Source organism: Poecilia mexicana, unplaced genomic scaffold (assembly GCF_051168715.1).
Source record: "Poecilia mexicana isolate PSO_F unplaced genomic scaffold, ASM5116871v1 scaffold_8, whole genome shotgun sequence".
NCBI lineage: Eukaryota > Metazoa > Chordata > Actinopteri > Cyprinodontiformes > Poeciliidae > Poecilia > Poecilia mexicana.
Genome location: NW_028263377.1, coordinates 20,070,398 through 20,088,857, shown reverse-complemented (window position 1 = coordinate 20,088,857; position 18,460 = coordinate 20,070,398). Strand labels below are relative to the sequence as shown.

General features: G+C 36.9%; 2 protein-coding genes across 3 annotated transcripts; one reads left to right on the top strand and one right to left on the bottom strand.

Moving 5' to 3' along the window:
• Positions 1 to 28: 28 nt before the first annotated feature.
• Positions 29 to 4,537, bottom strand: ubfd1 (ubiquitin family domain containing 1). Its single transcript, XM_015012883.2, has 7 exons — positions 4,418 to 4,537; positions 2,580 to 2,858; positions 2,277 to 2,485; positions 2,137 to 2,202; positions 1,921 to 2,026; positions 1,750 to 1,832; positions 29 to 459 (listed from the first exon to the last, which is right to left on the bottom strand). The coding sequence occupies exons 1-7, from the start codon at positions 4,431 to 4,433 to the stop codon at positions 349 to 351; spliced, it is 870 nt and encodes a 289-aa protein (XP_014868369.1). The 5' UTR covers positions 4,434 to 4,537; the 3' UTR covers positions 29 to 348.
• A 780-nt stretch (positions 4,538 to 5,317) lies between these two features.
• LOC106933565 (UNC93-like protein MFSD11) lies at positions 5,318 to 17,248 on the top strand. Of its 2 annotated transcripts, XM_015012882.2 has the most exons (13): positions 5,319 to 5,807; positions 6,382 to 6,437; positions 6,512 to 6,619; positions 6,703 to 6,782; positions 8,181 to 8,277; positions 11,332 to 11,390; positions 11,570 to 11,714; positions 12,374 to 12,423; positions 14,420 to 14,485; positions 14,570 to 14,695; positions 14,771 to 14,945; positions 15,050 to 15,185; positions 16,660 to 17,248. In XM_015012882.2, the coding sequence occupies exons 1-13, from the start codon at positions 5,718 to 5,720 to the stop codon at positions 16,810 to 16,812; spliced, it is 1,341 nt and encodes a 446-aa protein (XP_014868368.1). In that variant the 5' UTR covers positions 5,319 to 5,717; the 3' UTR covers positions 16,813 to 17,248. The 2 variants fall into 2 exon arrangements, with proteins under 2 accessions (XP_087863777.1, XP_014868368.1); XM_088007651.1 differs by having other exon boundaries at positions 5,318 to 5,807; positions 14,570 to 14,945.
• The last annotated feature ends 1,212 nt before the right edge of the window (positions 17,249 to 18,460 follow it).

Below are 18,460 nucleotides of genomic sequence, written 5' to 3'. Positions count from 1 at the left end.
CCAAATGAGTCAAACAACTCAGGGTGCATTTATTTCATTAAATAAATTTTATTTATTTTTAAGAATAACTGAAGAAAAGTGTTAGCAATTTCTGTACATTTTTTTTAATTTTCCCTTGGATTTGCTGAAAACATTGATCAACAGGGCTGAGAAATTGTATGCTGCCGCATAGTGCACCTTTAACCTAAAAACAAGATAGTTAGTCCACAGGCATCCGTCAGTTTCCTTCAAAAAGCTTCCCAACTGTTCCTCAAGCCTCACTTTAGTCTCCAGTTTTTTTTTTTTTTAATATTTTTTATTGGCTCCTCCTCTCCATCCCAGTTCATCATTGTCAAAAAAAGAGGCACATTAGAAATACTGCCATTTTCCAAGGACTGTGTCTTTGATTGCATCGACAAACTGTGCAGGCACCCAGTAGACCCAATACTGAGAGGCTTCCGTTGGACCCAACTGAAAAGCCTGCAGAAGTGGAAGATAAACTGGTGAGGAATTTTGGGATTACAAGGAATATGACAGCTTACCCACATGACTGACATTTTTTTTTTTATGTTATGCCTCTTGTTTGTCTTCAGAGAGAAAACCTCAGTGTTACTGAATATAGTGACAAAGGACTGTATGATGGTTCTTATCATTGTGTCTTCAGATCTGTCACAATCCAGACTTCATCAAGCCCACAACCAGTACAAGGAAAAAACATCTTGTTTGCTTGTCTTTGGGCCTACCATCCCACCACTGAAACAATGTTTGTTAGTATACATTATGTGTTCTATCATAATATGAATCCATTTAACAGACCTGGATCGCAAATGGAAGACCATTTTGTAGAATTATTTTTTATATGATTGCTGGTTTGCTTTAGAATCCGGTCTTCCTGCATAACCCAACTGTGATTGAGCTTAAAGTTATAAACTGAAGGATTATTTCTGGGTTTTCTGGTACAGAGTAGACTTTATTGCTCCATCAATCACAGCATACTGTCCAGGACCAGAAGCAGCAAACCACCACATTTGCATTTTTTTTTTTTCTGAAATGCTGTAACAGAATGCACAACGTACAACATTTAATTCTCTCCCCTCTGAGCTCCTCAAAGCAGAGCTATGATTCTAGAATCGGATTCAATATTTCTGCTATCATGTATCCGGGTTGTGCTATTGATCAAATGCGATCTAAAACCTGAACCAGTTAAGACATTTATTCCGTCTGCTATTAAACTTAAAGTGTTCGGTAAGGTAGAGCTGATGATTAATACGTTTTATAAGTCATACATGCACAGATACCAGATATGTTCCAAGAAAAGTACTTCACGGCATAATGACCCTGGTCTGTGATTCATACAGCAAATCCAGTGGTGGATCATTTCCATATGTGCAAAGCTATGAGACACATATCTTTGACAGAGTTCTTTATAATGCCACACTACTAGTTTTATCTTAAAAGAGCCTTTCCTGAGAATATTCCTCCCAAAAACACTGAAAATTATGACTCAATCTCTGATGCACACAACTCCCTCAAAGCTTCCTTGGAAAAGCTACAACAGCTTTTCACATCCTCAAAATACTTTTTACTTAGAAAATACAGCTGAGCTCCATCCTTTTTCTGTAAGTAAATAAAGCAATCTTACCTTCTGAACTTTTCTGGATAGTATAGCCCAAACACACATCTGCTAGCTCTGAGTATTAGATTTTTCTTTTATTTTACTTTACAGCTAAATGATAAACCTGACATGCAGAGAGCAACAACAATAGTTACCATCATGTGATAGTCGTCATGGCCTTCGATGGGTTCGGACACTACATTTTTAATAGAGCCCATTGGAACTTTCTCTGTTCTCTCTGCAAGTGAGAAAGCATAAGCAGAACTGCATTAACATAGCCAGCATCTCTGCACCGCTGGGACCTCAGTCAGGAATCATAACGTCACCTTTTGTTCCGATCCACAGCTGATCTTGCTCCAGTTTGAATGTGAGTCTTACTTTTCCTCCGGATTTGTTAAACATTCCGGATAAAGGCACCGTTGGTAATCGTTCCTGTTGGTACGACAAAAGAGCTATTAATCCCTTGTAAGTTTACTTAAAAGACCAAACATATGTTGGACAGCTGTAGATAACTTGAATGAGCTCTAATCGTCACCCCTCACCTTTGCTCCTTTGATAGCTGGCATTATATCTTCTGGTTTACCTTTGTCCAGTACTTTCCTGTGTTGCTGAAGACACAATGCGGGTTTTTAAAAGAATCCATACAACTTCAATATTTAACAGTGCTGTTGAAAAATCTTACCTTTTGCCTGCATAAGGGCTCTTTCTTGTTTTCCTCGGCTTTAACTTCCTGCTGAACAACCTCTTTCGGTGTGTTAACAGCTAATACATCATTTATTGTAGATCCGACCACCATTATTTTTGCCCCGTTTGTAACCTTTATGTCACGTAGCGTCTTGTCCTCCGAAAGCAGTCCTTTGTACATCACTTTTTGCATTGCTGGTGGAAGACCTAAAAACAACGCGGGAACTCCTTCAGTTCTTAGCCGACAATATTTGTCAAGAAATGTAACATAAAAGTCATTTAAACAATTTCACACTCCTACCAGTGAGCGCATGGATCCTCTCTTTTAGCTTGGCTCCGGTACTGTCGACAGGAATTTTCAGGTCGTATTTGTTCTTGCTCCAGATAATCTTCAAGTCCACCGTCTCCTGCTTGTCGTCTGCGTCGTCGCCATTGCTAATACTAGAGTCCTGAGTTGTGGCATTTCCTGCATCTGTGAGAGATGTGGGTTCCGCGTCGGCCTTTTCCACATTTTCACCAAATGCCTCGGCTTCTGTTGGCTTTGCCTCAGTCTCAGTGTCCATTACGGCTCCGTCATCTCCTGCAAAAGCATCCGGTTTACATTTATTTACATAAAATGAAACAAGAATTCCTGGAATATATGTCAGTAGAACACTGTCTATTCCAGAGAAAATGTTTATGAATGTTATTTAAGAATAAAGAGTAAAACAAATATTTAGTTACTACAAGTAACTACAGACAAAACACTAAAGTCAGCATAGTGTCATGATCAAATGTGATTGATAAAACTGGGTAAGTTTTAATTTTAGATCAAAGTGTATGATACATTTCTAAATCAACAACAAATAAAATGCAGATGTTTAAGCCCATACCACTTACTGAGCGCTGAAAGGGAAACACCTCACAAGAGCTTTACTACTTTTGAGCATAGTCTACAAGAGCTTCAGCACTTTAAATGGTTGGTTATAAAACCAGATAGAAATTTAGAAACATCTTGTGGCAGACAACTCATTTTCATACATTAAAAAAAATTAGTTAAAACCATCCAAGTACATGGCAATGAGGTAAAACAACCAGGAGTTTTTCACAATACCACACGTTTGGCCAGTAATCATAATCCTAATAAACATATGTAGCATGTTATTCTGAAAGGGGAGCTGTAAGTCTATCAATTAAGAATATTTTAACTGATAATTAGAGCAAACACATTTGTTATCTTGTTTACTGAACTACTGATGTCCCGTGAAACACTGAATTCCAAGAGAAAATGTGATTCTGGGCCTCCTGAGTTTGCTGCTTTTGATCAAACAAAGCACTGAACTTTCTGCAGAAAAAACATCTGACTAGCTGGTTTACTTTTTGTTTTCCTAAAACCAAATTCTACATTTTTTATGCTATGCAAAAATGTTTCAAGATTACCTTGCATCCTTTATAGTAGCAGTGTGCATATATAGTCAGTGGGTCGTCATGATAATCTATTTGAGTACTGCTTGAGATTCCTCTGCTCATCTGAATATATAAGATATGAGGATGTTTTTTTAGATAACACATTGAAGGTTCCTAAGATATAGTTTCGCTTTTTTTCCCTCCTCAGCCGCATTCACTCTCGAGGTCTTTCTAGCTCTTTCTATCGCTCACATTTAATGAAAGTCACCACAGAGTTTTGTACGATGAACGAAATTTTTTTTGAAAACAAAATAAACAAACGGAAATTATGTAATTATGGCAGACAAAGCAACCAAAAAACCAAAAACTGAGGATTTTAGCCAAAGTAGTGACATTACCGTGAGCTATTGCATGAGATTCCAGTACTTTCGTTAACTATCTTTAATTGTCTTATTTATGTAATGATAATTTACGGTCAAGTGCTCACACTTGTTAATGCTTTCGACCTTAATAGCAGCTGTCGTCAAATATAGATAAATGTAACTGATGTTAGCTATCGTTAACGTTTGCTAGCAGTACCGCTGCTGAACATTTAGAGAAAAAACGTAGCAGAGAAACGCACATTTACATCACCGTCTAATAATAACAGCATGTTTCAAAGACTAAATTAGACATACGTGACATTTTATTACTACAACATAAACGTAAACTAAAATGTTTTGTGTATTTTTGCTAAATTTTCTCTATACCCACCATCCTGCGTCGCCATGATGATTGTGTACAATCTGTCGGTTTGTGGCAAAGAGGATACAGGAAGCAGGATGACTCCGATACCACTAAGTCTAAAATAAGTTAATTATGGCACGCCAATAAATTTATATGGATGGCAACAATGTGTTAATATAATTTAATTGTTCAAAATATATATATAAAAATATAGTTACGCAAACTTGACTTAGTTAAACCCTTTGTAGACAATTTATCATAAAACGGATATGATAGAAACGCGCATGCGCATTTGGAGAACATTTTACGTGGAAAATATGTATAACTATACAAATATATGTAACTTTGTTGTCAGTTTAATTGGGAAAATGAGAACCATCAAATAATCTTTGTTAAAAATAGATTTTTAAAGAAATAATTTAAAACTAAATGTAGACATGTACGTAGTAGTCACATCTGGAAAACGTGGATGTGAAGGCGGAAGTAAGTGGCAGTGCACACTCTTGTTATTTTGCGCATCTTTGCACTGTAGCGGCCCAGACAGACATCGAACGATGGAACTTTTAATCTTGTTTTTCGTCTTTGAAAATATCTTGGAATTCAAAATAAAATCAGATGTTTTTGCCAGCCGCTTGAAAATATAAAAATGCCATACAGCTATTTAAAAAAAAAAAAGACAATTATACTGGAATAATACTGGAATAATATCTCAATATCACTTCTTTGCTTTTGGATTCTCAAAACTGAAAGCTAAATAGATTCACAATACACAGAAGAGTATATTGTATAAATCTCAGATTACTTTGTAACACAATAATTGTTTTGTAATTGTTGAAGTTTTTATTCATATCTTTTGCAAATGTCCAGTCATTTTCATGAAGGTACGTTCCCCGTGGCCACCTCCGGACGGCAGCAAACACAAATCAGCCTAAATTACCACAAATTACTCGGACAGAAGAAGAGGCAGAACCCAGAGCAACTGTACCGACCGTCCTCATGACGACGAAAGAAAAAGTCTGAGTGAAAAGGAAAATGAGCGGAAAAAACTGCTTGTAATTAAAGTCACAAGTTGTCATGTGTACTCTGTATAATAGGAAGGAAGTGTTCTCGTGTACAGTGCTTCACTGTTGCTTTCTATTTGCATCTGATCAGTGGTGCTCTGGTTGCTGTTTGCGAATAAAACTGTAACTAAGCAGTTAGTAAACTTTGTAAAAATGGAGACACTCGGGTCCTCCAGGATTTAAGAGTTGTAGGTGGAATTGATCGACAGAGGACGTTAAAAGCACTGATACTTATAATGTATTAGGAGGGGAAAAAAGAAGACAGAATGGCAGACAGAAGGACTTACAACGTTGTGGTTTTGGGTGTAGGATTTCTGTTCATTTTCACCGCCTTCACCACCTGTGGGAACGTTGAAGTAAGTTCAAAAACTATCATCTGTCTACCATGGTGCTTCTAGTTTGCAGTGTGGATTCCTCAAACGCTAGTTTTGCAGATTGAAGATGTATTTTAATCAAAACAATGTCTCAAAAATGAAATCTTGTGTTACAAATCAACACGACCAACCTCGCAGCTATTATTTATGTACTTTTTTTTTTCAAGTTTATTTGATAGGGACAGACACACATTGACATAGACAAACTGAATAAAACAGCAGTCCCATGTTTGCATCATGGTGCAATAGCAACAGCTAATTCGCAGCACTTGTCCCTAGATGGGCTTTTAAAAAGTAACTCTAAAAATTGAAAATGTAAGGTAGCCATGCGTTTTATTAATGAAAGCATAAATAAGAAAATCGGTCTGCTGCTGTTTTTTGTAAAGTGAAGGAAATGGGAGTCAGAGGAGTTAGTCAGGCGCATCTCGTGTTTCTGATTTTCTTCAATGGTCAGTGAAATTATCGAACAGGATGAATGACCTGAGGCTAAATAGGCTCTGAACTCTTTTAACAACCCTAATTCAGTTTTTTCTTGGATTTTTTTTTTTCCTTTCAGCAGACTGTGGTGAAAAGTCTGAACAATTCATCTTTCAGCGGAAGTGGTTACCACAGGTAAAAGAAAGAAAAAATAAGTTTACTTCACCAAATTCAAAACGAATAAAGATGCTAACTGTATTTTCTTTACGTCTAGGGATCATCTACGGAGTTTTCTCCTTCTCCAATCTGCTTGCACCAACTGTTGTTACAGTTATTGGAGCGAAACTGACCATGTTTTTGAGTGGCCTACTTTACAGGTAAACTTGGCTGTGCAGAGAAAGAGAAATAAGGAGGACACAAATGTTTAAAACATGTGGCTCATGGCTGTGCTTTTGTTTAGTGGTTACATTGCAGTGTTCATCATGCCCTCTACTTGGTCATTTTACCTGACCTCAGTTCTCATCGGTGTAGGAGCGGCATGTAAGTTCCCATTTCATAAATTCTCTCCCTGTATTTTGGTTAGTTATAAATTTGTATTGGAAGGTTTGTTATTCCTGCTTCTTTGTGCAATGCACTGGTACACTTGGAGCAAATCAGACCCTCAGCATGATGCGACCACCTCCATGCCTGACATGGCTCAGTGTTCTCGTGTTTGAAAGACTCATCTAAACATAGTTTTTCTTATATTGACCAAACAGCTCAATTTTTGGCAGCAAATTTTAGTTGCGCTTGAAAGTGTCAGTTTAAAAACTTCACTTCGCCATGGACAGAGATGGCGGACTCTTCCAGTTTCTAATAAATGTGCCGCAGTCTTTTTGGCTTCCCGTCTGTTCTTAAGCATCTTAACCAATCTCCTTCCTTCAAGAGTGACAATTTGTTGCAGATGTTTCCGGCTCTGGCCCAGTTGGGTGTACAAAAAGGACAATAATATGAAACACACACAAAAGGGGTTCCGAAATGGACATATTGGTATTGAATATAGAAATAGAAAGGCTATGGCAGAACCTCAAATCTGTTGGAAAATTTGGAGACTGTGCTCAAGCGCAAGGTCCATCTCAAAATTACAGAAAGTATAGAAAAACTCTCAGTAGAAAAGTGGTCAAATATCCAGCCAGAACTGTCAGAAGCCTGTTGATGGCCACAAACAGTCTGTGGTCAAAATGAAACTATCTTCAAAACCTAAAATGAATCATTCCCAATAATGAGTTTATGTAAGCTTTTCACCGACCCTATATTTATAAAAAAATATAAAGACCTGAAGCAGCTGTACGTTTTGTATTTTTCTCTAAGCTTAATTGCTCTGACTGAGAAATCGTAGTGAAACAGCATACAGGGTATTAAGAATAGCTGAAGAAACTTAAAGCTTGTAAATAGTTCAGCATGCTTGCCTTGGGCTACCGCAGCCCATGGAAGCTCTGTTTGTCTGCGGTAAAAAAAATAAAATAAATAATAATAAAAAAAAAAGAATCAAAGTTGTGCTTAATCATGCGTACAGGGATTATTGCGCCTGGAATACGACGATGCTATAAACAGTGTATCCTGAATTAGAACTTAAATGGGTTAGAAACTGTATCTCCAAGTAACACAGAGCGTCTTGAGTTTACTCATAAATGTTGGTCAAAATACAGAGAAGACCGTCTATTTAAAGGAGTAACACACACAAAAAAAAATTAATTTGGAGCAGTTGTTTTTAAGTTTTCTTATTTAATGCTGCCTCAAAACACTGCAGTGAGTTGCATTTTTTTATTATTATTATTTTTTATGTTTTGGTCACTGAATATTTGAATGCATTACTTACTTACACACCAGCGTCATTTATCCCTTCTTGTCATCAAGTGAGTGGTGACTATCTTTTCCCTCCCTCTCTGGGTTGTGCAGTGCTCTGGACGGCGCAGGGAAACTTCCTGGTGGAAAACTCCGAAGCCTCCACCATCAACAGGAACACCGGGTTGTTCTGGGGTCTACTGCAGTGCAGGTAAGCTGCACGTTACACGCCAGGCCCAGTCAAAATGGGAATGCATGCATGCTGCAATTCTGGTCCATACTTTAAGGTTTGCTCAGAACACATATTATTTTGGAACTTGAATTATTGTACATGGAAGAATTAATGTGAGAGCAACTTTTGTTGTATTTGTGAATTTCATAGCAGTTTTTAATTAGTCCACATAGTATAATGTGTTCCTAAAATTGGAGGAACTTTTATTTTTCAATGTTTTCTTAATTCTTAATGCTAAGTCTTTACATTTATCCAGGACTCAGTTGTACTCAAGCTGCCAGAATTCCTGTCCAGAACCCCTTTATGTCTCGGCAGGATATGTTTCTTTGCTCTTCATTTACCATAATCAGATTTTAATAAAACACGTTGCTGCCGTTAGTCTCTTTCTCTGTCTCTCTCTCTCTCTCTCTCTGTTAAAACTAAACACATCAAAGCTCCTTAAAAGCGCAGCGAGCAAGATTTGGCCCTTTTCGTTCCTTGGATTTGGCCCATTTCTCATGCACGCTGGCTTGGACAGCTAATTTGTGTTTGCTCCAATTTGCAAATTGAATTAGTATTATAATTACATTGGCTGTCACCTGTGCCAAAGCTCCCAATAGGGCAATGCTAATCTGACTCTGCAGGGATGATCGCGGCCATAATAAACTTATGATTCAGTCGCTCACAGGCTGCAAACACAAACACAGAATGTCACTGTTAGCAGTCATGAATAACCTCTGCTTCTCCTCACCGGGGTTCTTGGAACGAGACCACATGTTATATGGATATTTAATCAAAGACAGAAATAGATGTAGATATTTAATGGAACTTTTTTTCTTTTTTTTTGGAAACCTCGCTTATTTATGTGAAAACCTCACCACGGGCAGAGACTCATTATTTCTAAAAATAAAATTAATATAGGTAACATTTTCTACCACTCAAAAATATTTTTTTTCAAATGGTTCACTTAACATCTTGCTCATAGTTTTTTTTTTTAAATTACACTAATCCACAAAGTGGAAAAACATCAATTAAAGGTCACAGCTTTTAAGCTCCAAAAAGCAGAAAAGAGGCTTGATGCCTACAGATTATGGGTTATGTTTAAAGGGTAAAATGCTTAAAACTTACACAGACCGGTTATAATTATCATGAAAGTTGATGAGATTTTTTTCCTCATTCTTAAATTGCCTGCATAATTATTAAGACATCCGTGAGAACAAGGAAGTCATATTATTCAGTCACGGCCTGCTGCCTGAAAAGCGCCTTAAAAATGAAAAAAAAAAAGGAAGAAAAATAAGTCACTTTTAAACAAGTAGAGTTCTGGAAAAATTAAGGAATCCCTGTAATTTCCATTTTTACTCACACAACTGGCAATATTTTTTTTTTTTTTTTTTTTTACATTTTGAGAAAATACACACTAAATGGTTAAGATTGCTAGAGAGAAACAACACAGCAGACCAAGAAGCACATCAAAGTATCAACATAAAGCACAAGTGACTTCAAGTTTTGAGTTCAAGTAACAGTTAATCAGTTGAGCAAAACAAGCCCAGACCTGGATGCCGCCGCTTCAACGTTTAAGAGGTGGTACAGAGCTAAAGCTGCGGATGCAGTGTTTCACTTCCTCCTAACAACATATCGTTTTTAAACTAGACAGCTCAGTTCTCATGGTTACAATTCATAAAACATTTCTAAAAGCTCCTTCAGGCATAACCACATGATATTAAATAGAGTTGAGATAGAGAACAACCTTCTTTTCCAGACAAATAGTTTTTTTTTTTTTTTTTTTTTTTACCTCTAGCAGGTCTAAATTGAACACTGTTGTTAGTCGTCTCTTTATGACAAACATGAAAATTAAGTGATAGACAAGAGTTCATTAAATGTTTAGGGTTTTTTTTTTTTTAACTCTAAGGAGATTCTTACCTCTTCTAAGCAAAGTAACAGCGGTTCTTAAATTCCTCTCATTTGTACATCCTGTCTAACTACTGACCGATGATTGAAGTGCAAGATTTTTTTTTTTTTATTCTGAAATATAATTCTGCAAATGTGCGTTGCTGAAATTTAATTAGGCTTTGTGTATTCCACAGTGTTTTCACAAGGGGTCCCCAGACGGAGGTCATGCATAATCTTAATCTCACTGTGGCACACAACAGCTCAAGGCCATAACAGAACTTCAGCATCTCTACGCCACAAAATTAATTCATAAATAAACAAGTACATACGTTTCACAAAGTCTTTCTAATATCCCCATTCCCACAAAAAAATAAATAAAAATAACTAATGTTTTAGCACAGATTTAGCTGGGAAGGAAACAGTGCTGGGTCTGCGGGTATAAAGGATCTGCCGCTGCCCAGGTCTCCCCCTTTCCTCCTTGGCAGAACTCCTGGTGTACATAAAATAAAATAAATATTCTAAACACCAAGTCGCAATCCATCCTAGAATATCTCTAATCTTTATTTCAGCTACAAAATACATGTATTTTCCTCAGACTTGCATGCTTTTCGCTCGCATGAGCATGGAGGAATAGTAGATTAATTTTTTTTTTGTTTTTTTTTTTAAATCAATGAACAGATGAAAATATTGGAAGAGAAAAGAAAACAACTCCACCTAGAACCATGCTCAAAATGACACACGGACAGACTCACTGCTGCTCAGTGGCAGTTTTTGCATGATAGCAGCTGATGTGTTACTTTATGGGACTTTTCGCAGAGACAACATTTGTTCTTTTTATGTAACGACAAGCAGAGGCTACATTTTACATTTCATTGTGGGGATTTCTGTGGGTGCCACGCTCCATAAACTTCACACAGAATGCTGACACTGGGATAACATGGCATATAGTGAATATACAGTGCACTGTATAATATATAAAGAGCAATTGTGGGCAGTGTGTACTTGTACAGCAGGCTTGATTTAAAAGCTCCCTACAGGGAAAGTGGGCGGCATATTTATGGACGGGTGAAAACAAACAGGCCAGCTGTGCTAATGATCAGAAAGACAATAGAAGCTTTTTTTTTTTTTTTTTCCATTCATTAATAGAGTCCCTTTCATTTGCAGCATGCTGTTTGGGAATCTTTACATTTACCTCGACTGGAACGGAAAATCAGAAATATCAGGTGAAGTCAGACTCGGCTAATTACCGTTTCGATTATAAAAGCAAAAGTGTTGCACGATGATGCAAGTAAATTATCATCGCACAGGATTATACGACTGGCTGGTAATTATAAATCTGTCTCAGCTCGACGGTCTTAAAATGTCTGTCGCCTTTTATTAAAGCCGTTTATTTTCATCTCAGACAGCAGCAGGAGGAATATTTTTCTGTTCCTGCTGGTCTCCTCCATCCTTGGCACGCTCAGCTTCCTGGTGTTGAGGACGAGTCATCATGAAGAGGAGCTGCAGTCTGAAGAGGAAGGGCAGTCGCTGCTCTCAGCGCGCGCAATGTAAAGGACCGTACTTTAGATAATTACACCTCTTTCCCCCTGGTCTTACAAAATCAACCAGAACGTACTGAGGTCGAATCAAAGAGGAAACAGTTGTGAATTTACTGGGGGTTTTTTCTCTCTCCTTGATAAAACCTTCCCAAAAATGATTTTTCCTCCAAATTGCCCGTCTTAGATTTTCCGAGTGTTTCTCAAGATGAACGTAATGGTACAGCTTTACGGAAATTTGGAACCAGATTTGTCCTTCAAAAAAAATGACACTGGAATTTTTTTTTTTTTTTTTTTTTTTTTAATTTTGACCGAGTCGAGCCCAGTGACGGCACTCGAGAAGAGTAGGCTGCAATCAGGCAGATCCTTACCGGCTAAGATGGAGAACTGTTGAGTGTGGCAAGAAAGGCCCTCAATGTGTGTGTTATTATTTTTTTTCAGGCGTGTTTTAATTTTCACGAATGTGGACGAGGACCTGAAAAGAAAGACAAGTGAAAGTCAGACGAGAAAAAGCTTTTCCAAATGGTCTCTTAAGAGCTCTCTTAAAGATGTAGTTCACTTCATGTTTCCTCTCTGGAGTAAATCCATGCATTTCTATGTGTGCAATTTATTTCTGTTGATCACTTTGAGCATTGCAGAAGTTTGACATCAATGTCTCTTCTGCTGTTTAGGTACAAGAACAGAGCAAACACCGCTCTGCAGGACACCAAAACGGAGTTCCGTAAGTTTTTATTTAGACTTTATTAAACAGGATCAGAAATGCAGTAAAAGTGACATGAGTTCAAATGAGAAAGTCCCTTACTCACAGTGCTCTCCACAAATATTTGAATCCCAGGTAAAAATGTTTTTTTTTTAAAAATCCAAAAATAAAAACATCTTTTCTTGCAAAGACATAATCTGACACTTAAGAAAACTGCTGCATTTCTCTTACAGCGAACTTAACATTTTTTTTTAAGTGCAGCAAAATAAACCTCCATCCAGTCTTCTCTGCAAAAGCTTAAGTTGTTTTAAACTGTTTATTCATATTTGACTGTGATGTCTCTTCTCTTTCTAAGAGAAATTGTCTTTTTATGAACCTCTGTCAGTATTTATACCCCAGGAAAACAGGAAGTTACGGCCGGGTTACTCACTAGAAAAACAAAAACAAAAAACAGTTTTGAGTTGTATAGTTATTGTTGGAAGTGCAAATGGTTGTGCTAAAGTGATTTCTTTCTTAACTTTACACTTTCTTTCTCGTTGAATATGAACTTAAATCAAAGGTTGGAAAGTATTTTACGGCCTACGCAATCATAAGACTGCTGACTTGACAGTTGTCCACACCATATTCATAAAACGTTTTTGATAGAGAAGTTGACTGTTCACAAAGTTCTGTGTGCCATTATATTAGTGGAAAGTTAAGTGAAAGGAAAATGTGGCAGAAAGTGATCAAAATACACAAAAATAACTGAAACATTTTGCTCTAGTTTTAATAAATCTGTCTAATTTATTAGGCATTATCACTTTATGTGGGTTTTATAATTGAGTTGATAAAATTTACATTTATTAAGATGCACTCAATAAATACACCAGCTGCTGCATTTAAGGTCACAGTGTATCTAATTGTATATAATTAAAGTTAATAAGGATTAAAAAAAAAGAATAATTCTGAGTGTGTTGTTAGCATATAAACCCAAACATTATTTCTTTTCTTATGTATTTCCTTGAGAATCAGAACACTAAGTTCTGTTTGAACAGAACTTTGTGTTCTGTTACAACACTAAGTACTTTATGAAATAAAAAAATAAGAAATCTTACATTTATTTAATTTTGGTGATCACTACAGTCTTTATCTTGAGCTCTGTGTTGCAAATGAGGCCCAAAATGACTGATGGCATCACAATGCTGTTTTTTTTTTTGTTTTTTTCACCCAATAGTTTTTCACAGCTGATATGAAACCATTAGAGATCTAACAGACCCCCCCTCCCCGGCTCCCGCCCATCTCCTCCCCACTCCTCCTCCCCCCACACCCCCCTAAAAAAAATTGACATTTTCCTTTTGTTTCCTGGTGATTTGTATTTGCGTCACATCTGACTGCTTCCATTCTGCAGCTAGCAGGCAGTTTTGTTTTTCTTCCAGTAAAACTTGCTTTCATGTGGATAAAAATCTCCCTGCTACGCGGCAGAGTACACAGACAGTGCCTTAGCGCGAGTTTATCTCAGATTATCTCTCTGTTTGTCAACTGGAAACTCTGCCGCAGTTGCTCCTGCTTTCAGTGCTGCCCCGGGTTGTTTGGATGATCTGATTGCTCTTTGTCTCGTGTGTATCTTGTGCACACGTAGACTTGTGTGCACCTGCCTCGAAAGATATCGGGTTTATCAAAGATGCATGCTGATTCATGTCAGAAAGGGCATCAAGGCATACATAAACAAACCTACTGGGATTTCTGCCCTAAAATCTAGATTTCTCTAGCAGCCTGAATGGAAGCCTCTCCTGGGTGCTTCCCTTTCTGCATTTAAATGTGGCTCTTTGGCTCATTTTTTCTTTTTCTTTTCACTCCCATCCTTTTCCAGCACAGAACTTTAATTCTAAGGAGAAAATTGGGCTTTAATGTCTGCATTTTAATCCACGCTTTGTGAAGCAGTAAACGAGGCATATTTGTAAAAAAAAAAAAAAAAAATGGCTTCATTAGCAATTCAAATGAGTGCATTGGATTCTATTTTTATTTATTTTTTCTACAGAAACCATCCTGCATCTATTGAAGACAAAAACCATAATGCTCCTGAGTCCCTGCATGGTCTACAGCGGTAGGGGAAAATGTCGAAAATCGTCCTGCCTCTTGTGAAATGCTCGAAGTTGGAGCTGAAAACACACCGTCCCGGTCTCTCCAGGGCTCGAGCTGTCTTTCTACAGCGGAGTGTACGGGACGTGCATCGGCGCGACTGCCCACTTTGGAGAAGCGGCCAAAGGCCTGATTGGGATCTCTGGGATCGTGGTGGGCATCGGAGAAATAGTAGATGGGTCAGCGCGCCGCTCAAAGAGATTTAAAAATCCCCACGAGAGGTTCTCGAAGTACTCTCTGTCCCCATCAGGTGGGGGGTTGTTTGGACTGCTGTGCAAGAACAGCCGCTTCAGACGAACCTCGGTGGTGTTCCTGGGGATGGTCGTCCATTTCATCGCTTCCTACCTGATTTTCCTCAACATCCCAGACGACGCGCCCGTTGTCGTCGAATCCACCACGAAGAAAAATCCATTTCTAAGCCCATCGTAGGTGGTTTCTCTCGTTATTTAACAGGAGGGAATTCGAGCTGCTGCACAGGCAGTTGTTATTCATGTCGTGTTATTAATAAGCATTGTGTTTTCTCCTTCAGTGCATCCATTGCCCTGCTGTGCTCCTTCCTGCTTGGACTCGGAGATAGTTGCTTCAACACGCAGCTCTACAGCATACTGGGCTATGTTTACGCCGAACAAAGCACACCTGCCTTCGCCATCTTTAAATTCATCCAGGTAATCCTCGATTGCCAATTCTCAGACGTTGTTAGCAGAGCCGAGCGGAGCTCAGTCAAAATGTTGTCCTGTCAAGTGTGAAATAAATTCAGCTGAAGCCTCATTAATAGGGATGGAAGGTGTCAGAAAGGCAAATCTTCACCTCGCCCCTCTTTTCTTTGCTCTAGGAAATTGTGATATTTTCTAAGCTTGCTTTTCAAATAGTGGAACATGTTTTTTCAAGGTATTATAATGAGCAAGTCTTTTAACTCTATGCTGGCATGCAGTGCTATGAAACAAAAAACAACTATTTGTCTTCATACAAATTTCTTTACTTTTTTTCTCTTTAGCAGTTTGCATTTGATAATTTTATTTCATAATGGAGAAAGCTGTCCAAACATCAAATGTGAAAACCACTGCTGATCAACTAAACCACAAAGTTCTTTACCACTTTTGTCCAATAAACACTCTGCTGTAACAACCAATTGTTTGAATTAGGGAACAATTACACTTTTACAATGAGTATAGATGAAATACTCATTTAAACAACTGCTTTTTGTGTTTACTCAGATTAGCAAAGATTAAAATTTTCTGGATGATTTTAAACATTTAATTATAATTTTTAAAACAACTAGACTGATTTCATCAAGCCAGTTATGCAAACATATGGGCCAATTACAGTCATATTAAAAAAAAAATTGATTATTGAAAAGTTCATTTATTTCAGGCCATTATTCTGTTAATTATGCAGATTTTCAATTAATGAAAACACATTTAAGATTAGAATATTACATCAGGACACACAAAAAAAGTATACAGTATTTTCAATACAGAGGTGGGCTTAGTAAAAAGTATATTTAATACAATCTTAAATGTTATTTTCAAAAGTTACATTTAACCTGACAAATGAGAGGATGCTACTTCATTCAAACTGACTGGTCCTTCTCGTCCAGTGGTTCCCAAACTTTACAACAATTTTGTCAGCCATCTAAAAACGGTATTAAATCTGAAAATAATGTGTCCACTTAAGTTGAAATTCTCAACGGTCATGTAATTTAAAAAGTGATGGACTCTCACCAACCCCGAGTCTAAAATTCAACATGGCTGCCTTTCACATGAAAGTTAGTATAAATAAAAAGTAAAGGAATCAACTGCTAGTTGTGGAGCATGTTAAGTCCAACATGGTTAAGTTGGGTTTGATGTCTTTGTCAGATCCATTTTCTAACTTCAGAGCAATGTAAAAGAATAAATAAATAAATAAATAAACATACATCACACCTAGCAAATTGTTGTCCACTTTGTCACAGTTAATTTGTACATATTTACTTTGTAATTAATGCCAAAAATTTCTTCTGAGTGCCACTAGAGGTAGCTCAAATACCACCCGTGTAACATGTTCCACAGTCGGACAAAACATGGCTACAGATGAGATGTTGCAACGCTTGCAGTTCTTTCTCCTCACGACCAACAATACAATTTATGTTTCCTGTTAAAGTCTGTGAGTGCAGCAGCGGCGTTCTTCTACAGCGGCTACCTTCTGCTGACGTGGCAGCTCCTGCTCCTGGTCATCCTCGGCTTTGCCGGGACCCTGTGCTTCTTCGTAGTCGAGCGGATGCAGGAGTACTCCGTGGATTCACAGGAATTTTGAAAAGCAGGATTCTGTGGTCAGAATCATTTGTGTCCTGGAAAACAGATGTAGTCCTGAAACTCAGTCTTGCATTTTAATTATTTTTTTTTTAAATAATGTATTAATTACCACAGCATATCAGCTCCCGTAATACATTAGAATGTTTTGACTCTTTTGGCTTTGTTTCCACTACATAGTTGAACCTCGTTCAGTGTTATGGATAAACTTTAATATCCACTTGTTTTATATTATGCTCTACATTATTTCTAGCTCAGGTCTGTCTTAATGAAAATGCTAATATTTCATGTATCTACACCTTTTTTATGAATATAAATGATACTAAATAATGCCTGACAATCACTACTTTATGTCATGTTTTGTACATTTTGCTTTACAGTGTAAATGTTTCTTCCTTTTGGTAAACCTTTGAATAATAAAAGTTTAACGCACGTTGGAATCCTGCATCTGTTGCTTGCACAAGAGGCTTGCTGAACAGTTACGCACACAAACTCCTATCTATGCATTTTAGCATGAAACCCGTCATAAATAGGGTTTGAATTAATAATATCAGAATAAATATTTAACATGCGTCAAATACAAATGTTAAAAACAATATAATTTATTAAAATATCTATGCATTTTGAATGTTGAGTATTTATTTTTAACTATATGTAGGTAGAATAAAATTCAAATATAAATATTAAATGTATACCTTTAGTTGGTACAAATTAACCTGAAGTATCTGAATGTATTGTTCCACATCAGAAAAATCATTAATTTTCATGTAATCTTTACCAAAAATCGCTTTTATTTAAATTACATATAAAATGAATGCATAATCAATATTCCAGAGTTATTCAAACACATCACAATATATTCTGGTGGGATGCTTAAGTTTGAATATTCCAATCATTGCAACAAGACAGTATTGCCTATATAAAGTGAGTTATGACAATTTTTTTGTGAATATATTAGTAAAACAAAAAAAAAATCTCGACATCAGACAGGCGATCTTATGTTTAGGGGTTCCATTCACTAGGATGTTAGCGCTCTGTTTTATTTGTTATTAACTGCTTCCTGTGGAAATAAAGGTACACATTTAATAAATAAGATTTATGCTTGAACATATCTATATTTACTGGTATTATTAAAAACATACATTTAAAACATTTGTAAAGACATTAAATAAATAATTTTATATGCTGTGCATTATTTTAAATGAATGCATTAAATTGGGATTTTTATAAAATAAATGTGATGACATTGACCAAAAAAATGTTTAGTACTTTTGTCGTGTTTATGGTTAAGTAATATTGTGCGTTAAAACTCAGATGACTTAATATTCAACAACACTGAAAACTGAGAAGATGTTCATCGAGTTTGACTTTGACAAACTTGCATAACCTTCTTAGCACTCTATAAACACATACCTTGCAATCTTTGGCTACAGCTCCTGTGGATTTTTTATTTTATTTTTTTTTGTGAATTGTGGTCTTTCAAATTAATCTTTAATTGACCACAACACGGACCTCCAGCTTGTAGCCAATCTCCCCCAGTTGAATCGCTTAATTTTAACCCCAATTTGTCAGATTTGTTTAAAAATCAATAACGCTATTAATCAAAAAGGAGCATGCATGGCTCAGTTCCAGTGAAAAGGTCAGGAGCCCAC